Source organism: Lentinula edodes (genome assembly GCF_021015755.1).
Source record: "Lentinula edodes strain Le(Bin) 0899 ss11 chromosome Unknown C8R40scaffold_5, whole genome shotgun sequence".
Taxonomy (NCBI): Eukaryota; Fungi; Basidiomycota; class Agaricomycetes; order Agaricales; family Omphalotaceae; genus Lentinula; species Lentinula edodes.
The window spans coordinates 261,201-271,752 of NW_025764311.1; the positions used below are offsets into that span (position 1 = coordinate 261,201).

General features: G+C 44.6%; 5 protein-coding genes across 5 annotated transcripts; 2 read left to right on the forward strand and 3 right to left on the reverse strand.

The window, feature by feature from the left end:
- Positions 1-366: 366 nt before the first annotated feature.
- On the reverse strand, positions 367-1,819 carry C8R40DRAFT_1166839 (uncharacterized protein; the record flags this gene model as incomplete). The annotated part of the gene is made up of 8 exons (XM_046230915.1): positions 367-666; positions 720-791; positions 841-965; positions 1,016-1,260; positions 1,316-1,355; positions 1,417-1,603; positions 1,657-1,740; positions 1,796-1,819. 8 exons carry the CDS (start codon positions 1,817-1,819, stop codon positions 367-369), a joined length of 1,077 nt encoding a protein of 358 aa, XP_046089958.1.
- A 141-nt stretch (positions 1,820-1,960) lies between these two features.
- Positions 1,961-3,624, reverse strand: C8R40DRAFT_681760 (alpha/beta-hydrolase). The gene is made up of 6 exons (XM_046235862.1): positions 3,481-3,624; positions 3,002-3,425; positions 2,819-2,955; positions 2,756-2,766; positions 2,441-2,700; positions 1,961-2,392 (listed from the first exon to the last, which is right to left on the reverse strand). Exons 2-6 carry the CDS (start codon positions 3,179-3,181, stop codon positions 2,129-2,131), a joined length of 852 nt encoding a protein of 283 aa, XP_046089959.1. The 5' UTR covers positions 3,182-3,425; positions 3,481-3,624; the 3' UTR covers positions 1,961-2,128.
- Positions 3,625-3,744: 120 nt separating this feature from the next.
- C8R40DRAFT_1166841 (S-adenosyl-L-methionine-dependent methyltransferase) lies at positions 3,745-5,107 on the forward strand (the record flags this gene model as incomplete). Its single annotated transcript, XM_046230916.1, has 8 exons — positions 3,745-3,870; positions 3,926-3,948; positions 4,011-4,106; positions 4,176-4,193; positions 4,258-4,329; positions 4,393-4,501; positions 4,578-4,857; positions 4,917-5,107. 8 exons carry the CDS (start codon positions 3,745-3,747, stop codon positions 5,105-5,107), a joined length of 915 nt encoding a protein of 304 aa, XP_046089960.1.
- Positions 5,108-7,163: 2,056 nt separating this feature from the next.
- On the reverse strand, positions 7,164-8,974 carry C8R40DRAFT_1158827 (KptA family-domain-containing protein; the record flags this gene model as incomplete). Its single annotated transcript, XM_046229785.1, has 6 exons — positions 7,164-7,307; positions 7,335-7,531; positions 7,934-8,011; positions 8,217-8,313; positions 8,521-8,664; positions 8,765-8,974. The coding sequence occupies 6 exons, from the start codon at positions 8,972-8,974 to the stop codon at positions 7,164-7,166; spliced, it is 870 nt and encodes a 289-aa protein (XP_046089961.1).
- A 541-nt stretch (positions 8,975-9,515) lies between these two features.
- C8R40DRAFT_1037018 (ribosomal protein L10e/L16) lies at positions 9,516-10,345 on the forward strand (the record flags this gene model as incomplete). The annotated part of the gene is made up of 4 exons (XM_046223632.1): positions 9,516-9,605; positions 9,662-9,900; positions 9,962-10,207; positions 10,270-10,345. 4 exons carry the CDS (start codon positions 9,516-9,518, stop codon positions 10,343-10,345), a joined length of 651 nt encoding a protein of 216 aa, XP_046089962.1.
- Positions 10,346-10,552: the final 207 nt, after the last annotated feature.

Here is a 10,552-nt window from a genome sequence, read left to right on the forward strand (position 1 = left end):
TTGTCGCTGTGAAATTCGGGCAGCATATTTAACAAATCTCCTTGTGGAAGATTTGAAGACTGTATACTCTGCTGTTAAAATAGCTGCGAAGAATCTATCAGAGTGGTGCAGTCCATGGACGTGCTTTCGATCGAGTAATATATCAGCATGGCGAAACTCCTCGGAACGAAAGATAATACTAATTGACCATAATATGACATGGCTTAATCCTGAGCAGTGGTCGGTTATCATCCCATGATTTGTTTGAATAAGCCGTTACCAGAACATAAAATTTGGTTGAATCCTCCATCAAATACTGAAACGATAAGTAGTATCTGGTCGAGTAGCTACTGCCGTCATATGGAATGTATCACAGGCTACCTCGAATCAGTATCCTCTGAACTGGACAATTTCCGATTTTTTGTCTCCTTCCTCGTATAATCCGTCATTGTATATATCCTGATGCCGTTTGTTAGACGCTTTGAAGGCTCCGGCTTCAGCATCAGTATAGGTTGTCGTAGTGATGTCCACTGATATTGGACCAGTGGCTACAGAACGTCCGTGAAGTTCAATTCCTTGAGCACCTGTGCCAGTACGCTCCGATGGTAAAGAGCTTCCTTTGGTCATGGTGTGGTATAGGAATCCCACGAGGACATTAAGGCTGGCTACTATCATGGATATTGTCGTCTGAGAGCATGTTACAAATCGAAAGAATTTCAAGCTATAATCAAAGTACAGACCTCGAAGATTCCGGTGAAGATCTCATTCAAACCGAGATTGGCAAATATCCAATACGCATGAACAAGGGAAACCTTTAGTGGTGTGAGATGGTTGATCGAAGACCGTAGACAAGGAACTTACGATTGTCGTCAAAAGGCAGGTAGAAAATACTATATTCAACCGCATCCGATGTCCACTAGGCAGCATGGAGTTCCAGAAGAGCCGTAAAGGAGCGATGAGTAGACAAAGGTCGGCAATAATATCAGCTGCGAACAATCATCAACAAGGGGAAAAATTGGGCGGGTATATTTCGTACTGATCAATTGGGTGATAGCCACTGATTTTCCTAGGTGGCATTGTGTTGGTACCGCTGCTTTCCAATCTGGCTCCCTCTCACAAATGAAGATTTCTTGCATAGCGAGGAAAATCCACATAACCCCAAATAAGGACCCGACTACTAAGAGGATTTTTCGCATAGTTCCTGGAGGAGCTATACGAATGATAGTGCATAGGATGGAAAGCCGTGAGGTCCAGACGATTGTATAGAACCCTTCTGACGTTCTATAATGATGATAAATGGACTATCAAGAAAGATAGAGTAAAATCAGTTGCCTACATGTAATAGCCCGCGACGCGGGTTAGTTGGCTCATCGATGCTGTGGCCAAAAATTAATATTTAAGAAGAGGTAAACGATGCAGCTCCACGAAAATGCCTACGTTTTGGATCAAGAATGATTAGTACTCCGGTCATCAGCAGTGCTGCGCCGATAATGCTGAAGGTGGCCCAGAAATCGTCCCATCCTAATTTTCTGTTCTTGATTCGAATACCGAGACGAGTGAAAGTTACGACGATTGCTATCGTCAAACCCGCAATATCAATATCTGCATGGGAACGACGTAGCAGCTGGGGTGAGGAGGAGGAATGCTACAGGGAATGCTTAGTAGAAGAGCACGTACCGTGAACATCTTTTGAGGTGATGGTAATGGCCATATTGAAGATTCCAAACTACCAGAGTGTGGAGAAGAGTGATAGCAAGGTGACTTGGGGATATGGTAAGCTCAGCATTGTGGTGTGATCCACTATATAATAACGCACCTGGTTCCCTCCAATCACAGTCATTTTGAAAGGGGATACCGCTGTCGTGATCCAGAGAAGACGGTGAAATAGTAACGAAATGTAGATCTGGATGTATTGGCGCAATATGAACGAGTTTGGCTACCTTAGGCTACCTTTCACACGAAGAGCACGATGGTTGTTGCAAAGATTTGCATATATTCAAGGCATCGGACTAATATACACCGAAGTATGTAAAATATTTCTTTGTAAGTGTCGAAGTGGATCCCCATGCAGCGCAATGCTTCTACATAACATGATGGTGGATACTCGTTGATACATAAGCTCAGACCCGCAATGCCAAATGCTGGCAGATCAACCTGAATATTTCTCTACAAAATCAAGGATAAGCTTATTCGTAACGTCTGGTGCTTCGTAGAATGGAGCATGGCCAACTCCGGGAATGAGATGAAATTCAGATCGAGCAAGGTAATCCTTCATCCATTTTTCCAAATTTTTGGGAACAAGGTGTTGGTCATCTTCGCCCTGAATTGCCATGTAAGGGAAATTATTAGCAACCGCCATGATAGCGGTGGAGTCTTGACCTCGACCAAGCATAGACTGCCGCACGATAGGGGCCTGAAAGTAACTCAAGCACAAAAAAAAAACAGAAGTGTAATTGCTTACCCTCGGAGCCGCACCTCCCAACCATTGAGTATAGACATCGTAAGGAAGTTTGTGATTTGGAGACACACAAGAGAGGACGAATTCCGGAAGAGTTTTAGCAAATAAAGCAATATCTTCAGTCATGAGTCCTGGAATGAGGCTGAGAATGACGGGATGAACGACTTCGGAATGCATGTTACGATGAGGGAACGATCCCATCATTATATGACCAGAGAGAGAGTCAGGCCCGTATTTAGCAATAACGTCGGGAGGAACAATTCCTTGAAAGAGAAATTCGAAAACAAGTACCGTGTTGGAGTAAGCATAATCACGTACCACCGAGAGACCTAAGCGAAAAACTGGTAAGTAACGAGAATGGATCTTGGATGGGGCACATACCATGTTGCCACAAATGGTTTCGCGACCTTAAACGCATTAGTGACAGCTTTGAAATCATCCGCCTGGAGCTCAGACGAGTACGCCTCCCCGCTCAATGGTCCTTCACTTCGTCCACATCCACGAACATCATAGCGAATCTACAAAAATTAGGGTTGGGCGACTGAATCACAGACGTTGACATACGATGTATAAGTTTTCTAGCATTTTGGCATTGGAATATTGCTTGTTAAAAGCATCTGCGGTACAAGCGAATCCATGAATGAACACCACTGCCGGCTTGGACGGGTTTCCGCAGGCATGAGCCCAAATCTTTGTGCCATCAGAGGATGTTACAAACTGGCCTGGAGAGATATCGATAGACATTGGGCTGTGAGAGAAAGAGTATCATGCTTCGTCAAGGGCTATATATGAATCGTCCCCAGATAGATCAAAAACATCACCTGCCGCTCTGAGAGGCATATATTGCTTATGCAGACGCTCACAGAGCACGGGTATTAAGGATCTTACGATATGGCCCCTCGCGACCGAAACTCCAGAACTTCAAGTCCGATTTCCGATAAGCTACTACAGTATGCGGAAGCAAGGAGGTTGTGTGAGTCCGGGAACGCTTCGTAAACAGTGATAATTTTAGACCTATTTGGAGAGATCTGGAGATGACCTACCTTGTAGTTTCCGAGTCAATCAGCAACCAAATCACCAACATTGATGATCAGACAACATCGGAGAACTGAGCGGCGAGTCAATGGACTGGAATATGGAGGTATGGATGTATGCCTATGCACATAGCCCCAATGTATTTGAGCAATAATTATTGATTAATACGCTAATTTCGTAAAACACAACATTAATTTTGGGACTGGGAAATTATTTAACAATCGACTCAACTCTTCTCAGCATTTAACCTCTCCTACACACGGATTTTCCCCATGTTGAAGACTACCAGCCGAAGATTAATCAGTTCTCAAGCTTCTAGAGCTCTCAGGAGGGCACCTGTTAACAAGACCCCAGCGCAAGTTCTGCAGCCTGTTGGTCAGACGCCATACCCGTTGCCGGTAAAGACCTACAGGCCATTGATTTAACTATGACAACTAAACGAGACTTTATCAGACTTCCTCTCGGGGAGTTGAGAGGTATGCACACACCGTCAATTCCGTACTATACTCTTAATGACTATTGGACTGAACACAACCAGACGTCGACTTGATGATATGCACCATGGCATTGCAAGATATTTGAAACGACTTACCTATGCACCTCTAGAAAACCCGACTCGGATTTTAGAGCTTGGGTTTGTTGATTGCCATTCAAATTCTAGATTCTAAGCATCTCTTCTGACCCTGCTACATATCCTGTACAGATCTGGCACAGGAGCATGGTGAAGGCGTTCGTTTTCGGAAATAATTTAACGAATCCACTTATCGTCAAATTTTTCATACTAGGTCCGTTGAAGCCGCAGAAACGTTTCCTTCCGCTGAGGTCATCGCTGCAGACATGTCTCCGCTGCCAGAAACGTGAGAGTCGTACTAGAATTATCCTTGTTTTGCTGGCTGAAATTTCTTCTCGAATTCTGTCAGATTGAATATGCCTCCGAATCTGACATTCAGGCAGATGAATTTCCTGGATCCATTTGCATTTCATCCTGCGTCATTTGACGTTGTGCACATGCGCTTCGTGATGATACATGTGAGTGCGTAATCAACGACGACGTTGATAGTAATGATCAGTTCGACTTGATTGACATTGGATACTACCTAAACAGCTGCCAAATCCAGACGATTATATTCATCGTCTTGCATCGCTACTCCGTCCTGGAGGATGGCTCTTGCTCGAAGATGTGAACCACACTCTTTTGGATGCGAACAGACCTATTGGACCCGGCGTCCAGGCGTTGTATCGCGGTTACCGTGAATACATGCACGAGCAGGGCGTTGATCCCGAAGTCGGAGCTCAGTTAAAGAATATGCTCGAAAGGTCCAAAGAGTTCAGCGAAGTCAACGAGATCGTCATTCCTTGTTACATGAACCCGAGAAGCACCAAAGGTAAATGGTCATTCCATTGACCCACGTTCTGAGAATTTAACACCACCTAATTTGCTCAGATCCAGCTCTACAAGACCTCGGAGAAATCTTAAAATATTCAATAGACGGAGTTTATGTTGGGATCATGGAAAAAGTTGGTCCTGCTGGTGGCATCACGCCTGAAATACTGAGGGGTTGGAGACGAGAAGTCAACGATCCAGAGAGGGATCTTCGAATTGATATGCATCTCACCTGGTCAAAGAAGCTGTAGGAGGCAGCATATGCTAGGAAAATCGACGAATGGAGTATGGGTTAATTGATACTGCGGTACTATACTAGTTTTAGGGAATTTTAATCTTGACAAAATCTAGCAACGTCATTAATTCTTCATTAATTCATATCAGTGGCCTGGGATTGCGCTCCCGCGAGTAAAGCTAGAAAGATGGCATAAGTGAGATAATTAGGAAATACATCAAGACTCACGTTGCTCGATAACACTGAAAAACAGAGGTAAGTCCATCCGAATGGAGTTTGTTGGTGTGTGTGCGCGACATCCTTCGCATGTAGTTGTATAGCATATCTATGTCCGTGAGAATTGGTGAAATCCAAGGAGATTGTTGCAACTTGCTATGCAGAAAACAGAGAACTGGGAGCCAGAAGAGCCTGACAGACTAGGATCGCATCATGAGGAAGGGAGTGGATCGCGAGAATAGCAACAATAATAAAAGGTAACGGAGTCAAATAGTCAAGCTGTAAACGACATACATCGCAGCAACGGCCTTTGAATTCTTGCAGGTATTGGGGAGTTATATACTTAAAAGGGAGTGGTGGAATCATTGACATATGAGTCACTTGTATACCCGTTAGGTCATATTCACGGTAACGAAAACGGGAGAATACTGATTCTGCTATATTGGGCAGCCAAGGGTATCGTATTCGAGCATCCACCAGGCATAACAGAAAAAAAGCGTCTACACACATGATAGTATAACCCAGCTCCAAAATCACTGATTAACTGTGAATCATGATTGCAAACCCACGCCATGGTTATTTGAGGTGCTGAAAGCCTCAGGGTATGAGATATGTGGAGTGTAATGTCGAAAGATGGTATCTACGCTCACGAGTGACTCAGCGCTTCTCCCGGATCCCTTCAAACATCGAACATGATATGCAGCAGGGCGGGAACAAAATCCAGAAGCATCTATCCACGGCTTCCGGGGCGCATAGCCAATGAATTGTTCGTTCCTCTGGAGCCAATTCAACGTTGTCCAAGTTGGATACAAAAAAGTTCGACCAATTCAACGTCTTCCCTAAGCTGAAACGCGGAGACGCCGTGTGTCTAGAGTTCCGGAGGTTCTGCTGAAAGTGTATGCAGGAGCCTTCCTTGTGATCTAGGGTCCTTTTGTAGCGCAGAGCAACGGAATAATTTCAGATCGCCAATGACAACTTGGTCACTAGGCCAGGATGAAATGGAAAAACAGATTGATACACGGCTTTGTCCATAGACGATGGGTCTCATCAGAGAACGGCCGGGCGACGAGGTTACGTATCCAGAGCCTGCAAAATCCGTCCGTACCGACCGAGGTGTGCGGGCCTTTTTGCGATAAGCGAGGACGAGCGGACTGTAGCTAAATGTGCATGAAAGGCCTAAACAGAAGCGTATTGAAGATTATGTGGTGCCTGATATAAATAAATGATACAGGAAACGCAGAGTAAACGGTAAAATCACAAAAAAGCAAAAATATCAGCTCACATGTATCCTGGTAGGACAATGTCATTAGGCCGTTTCTTTTGCTTCTTACTACTACAGAGACCGAGTGTCGCACATTGTGTAACTCTATCCTTTCCTTTCCAGTGTAACTAGAGCGTGTTGTTATATATTTCCGAGCAGACGAATCGTTGTAACATACCTGCGCCTGCAACTAAGTGGTGGGCCCAATTTTGGATCGGATATGAAGTTCCTCTACGCGAAAGAAATCATCAGAGCCGGCTCATTACAGTAAATGCCACTGCAATCAATTGTCGAAGACATTGAAATTCGAAGAGCATGAAGAAAGTTAGGGCGCTAAATTTATGCCTATTTTGTCGCTTGCCAATGCCAGTTGCCTTGTTGGTTCTGGGGATCACCGACAAAAACTTCAATGTTAATGTATGTTTATCGCCTAGCAGGTTCAAGTGGGAATCGATGAAGATGTTATAAAAGAAGGTTCACAAAATGTCAATCAAGCTATGTTCAGGGAATTTTGGTTGCGGTTCAATTGTAGTGGTGTTAGACCAGTTTTGGACAAACATATATTTCATATATATAGAAAGAAACATGAAAAGAATCAACTTCGAATCTTCACATCACCCAACTTGTGCTCTATACCGTCGATGACTTCACTAGGAACCAACGTTGATGATGCGGGAACTGCCAATGGTACAGCAAGTACCGGATCCGAATTTGAGGGGTTTAAAGCGTCCAAAGTATTCTCAGTCAAGGTATTCAAAGAAGTGACGGCACTGTCGCCCTCCCATCCGGCGAGAGCCTCCCGTTTCGCGTTCTGTACTGAAAGGAAAAATGCTGGTTCAAGGAATCCCTTGTCGTTACCTTCTGTAAGTACAACGCCATTGTCTGACAGGAAAAAAGTGATTCCTGCTGCGAGAGCTTTGGGTACGTCGATAAAGATGAGGATATCGCATGATTTGCGCATTCCTATGTGAGTAACAGGGGTTAGTCTAGCGTCACGGTGATATATGACAACAAATATGGTGACAGTGACAGGAGAGCAAAAGAAGAACAGAGAAAGGACGAATATCGCACCGCGACAAAGGCGGAAGCAGAGAAGTGTAGGGAAAGACGGCGAGTGAGAGGATGCGCATGTATAGTGCCTACGACGCCAGCCGAAGAACGAGGAAATCAGAACAGAAGGAGCAAAAGGAAACAGTCCTAAAACACAGTAAGCAAAGATAGGAATGTTCTTCGTCCGTCCTTGACCTCCATATGAAAAACGGGGTAAGTAGAAGGAAAGGATAAGAGAAGGAGAAGAGAACAATCAAGGAACGAATGAATCGGTCACTGAGGTCGCCGTTTTAACGGTTTATGTGTTGTACTCACCACTGATTACATTATTCCCTGTAACTCCTTGAGCAAGATGTATATGATTGCGGGTCATCTTCGATAATCCTTGCGATGCTGATTGTCGGATGAAAAAAAAATGAATATAACGATTAAACATGGGAAAGATCAGTCAGGAAAGAGGGAAGGAAAGTCCCAGCATAGACAGCACGTAGCGCAAAGGCAGAAGATATTACCCACTCATAGTCGTTCACCCTCGTGCACATCTCATGTGCAAGGAATTGTATGAAGACACATTTTGTAAACGATACATTGAACTCACATATTGATTGCCAAGCAATTTTCGTCGTCCCGTGTACAGCTGTGCGTGAGGGAATATCTTCAACCGTGAAGATAGGCTTCAGATCTAATTTGACTGCCTAGAAGGAAAAGGGAGGCGTGTCAGTTATGTTTGGTAGTTCAAATGATTCATTGATGGAACATGCACCACTAAAGCGAGGGAGTACGTGTGAGCAAGGATGAATGAAGACGGAGCATGAATGTGTCCTTAAAGTAAAGTCTGACGAAATAAGGCGGAAGGGACAAAAGCAGTGGTATTAATCGTAACAAGTGAACTGTCTACTGACCTTGATCGAATGCCCTTGATTAGCTTTGATCCACCATATATCGTCTTCACACACCAAACTGTAACGCTGCTTCGAATCGGCATTGACAATCTGCTGTAAGCCTGTGAGGTCTAGTGCCTGCGATTTGATTTTTGGGTTTTCTAACTAGATAGATATTAGATCACAGCAATTTCCGAACACATAGATAGATATGTGGGAGGTGGCACATACGACAAGAGGATAATGATTGAAGCATAGTACGCACGAGATCGATCACTTTAACATATCCATCTGCTCTCATCGTCAATCCTTCACTCTGCGCCCCATGGCGTAGCAGCCAGGAGAGCGTTTTGGACAATCGGACAACAGGACTATCTTTTGGTAATCCTCGTAGTTTTCCACCACCTCCTCCGCGCTTTGGATTTTGGGGTTTTCCTGTTGGAAATTTCTTGGTTGGCTGAGTAATTTCTGCCATAATCTTGAAGAAGCGGAAGGGGAAGCGCGTTGTGACAAGTAAGCAGCGACTCGGATGATTATCGTTCAGTCAGTTCAAGTCAACGAGTGAGATCAGCGGAAGCGAAACTTAACGCGGCCCGATGTCGGAGCATGAAATGTGCTCTGCGGCAGTCGCGCCCTGCTTACTCACGCATTGTAAATGCGCTTACTCATACTTTTTTTGGCTGACGAATCATTACCGAGAAAAGTGTCTTATAAAGGCGGTTGTTCTTCTCCTTCCCCCACTAAATCGTTACTATGTGAGTATCATTGACGTTTTATTGCTCTGCAAACGCTTTGGATGGAACGCTTTGGAATGATACGAAGTTTAGAAGGCGTTTGGATAGGTTTCAGGCGAGGAGCAAGTTGGATTGGGAAATCTGAGCTAGGATGACGTGTCTGGGAGTAGATGGGTGGATTGAAGTGAATCTGAAGGAATTACTGGGAGCTTTCTGGATAAATGGGCGATCGTATTTTCGAAGTTCTTCTATTCTGACTTTGTTGTTTGATCAGTAGAAAACATGGGTCGTCGTCCCGCTCGCTGCTACCGTTATTGCAAGAACAAACCGTACCCCAAATCCCGGTACAACCGTGGTGTCCCTGATCCCAAAGTACATCATCCATAATTTTTCCATTGGGGCTCTATAACTCAAATTTTTCTTGCCAGATCAGGATTTTCGATCTTGGTCGTAAACGTGCAAACGTTGACGAATTTCCCTTCTGCTGCCACCTCGTCTCTGATGAATATGAACAACTTTCGAGTGAGGCTCTGGAAGCTGCTCGTATTTGCGCCAACAAATACGTTACCAAGACCTCTGGAAAGGACTCTTTCCACTTGAGGGTCCGTGTACATCCATTCCACGTTATCCGTATCAACAAGATGTTGTCATGCGCTGGTGCCGATCGGTATGTATTGAAGATGACGCTCAATTAGACGAACATTATACTGATTGGGTTTTTGTGGCAGACTGCAAACGGGTATGCGAGGAGCTTGGGGCAAGCCTTACGGCACTGTTGCCCGTGTCAACATTGGGCAAATTATCCTTTCCATCAGATGCAAGGAACAGAATGCTCCTGTCATTATGGAAGCTCTACGCCGCGCACGTTACAAATTCCCTGGACGTCAAAAGATTATTGTTTCGAAGAAGTGGGGCTTTACTAACGTCAACAAGGAGGAATACCTCCAGCTCAAGGCTGAGAAGAAGGTGTTACAGTGCGTATTTCTGCCTTCTTTGTCCACTGTACAAATTTAAGACTAATATATGCTCTTTCCAGGGATGGTGCATATGTCCAATTTATCAAGTCCAAGGGACCCTTGGAGCAGAATCTGCGTAACTCTCTCCGTGCTTGATCTGTTGTCGCCCTCTGCATATGTACCTTAACGCTATATAAATCTTAGTCGATTTGCATGCGTGAAGCCGATGTTTTCGGTTTTTTCTACGCCTCCACTGACGCGCTTGCCCTTATATTCACTGGGCCACTCTTTTCCGTGGGTGTGTCCGGGGGAAAGGGGGCATAGATTGAATGGATAAGGATATTATTCAGTACCTAGAGCAGC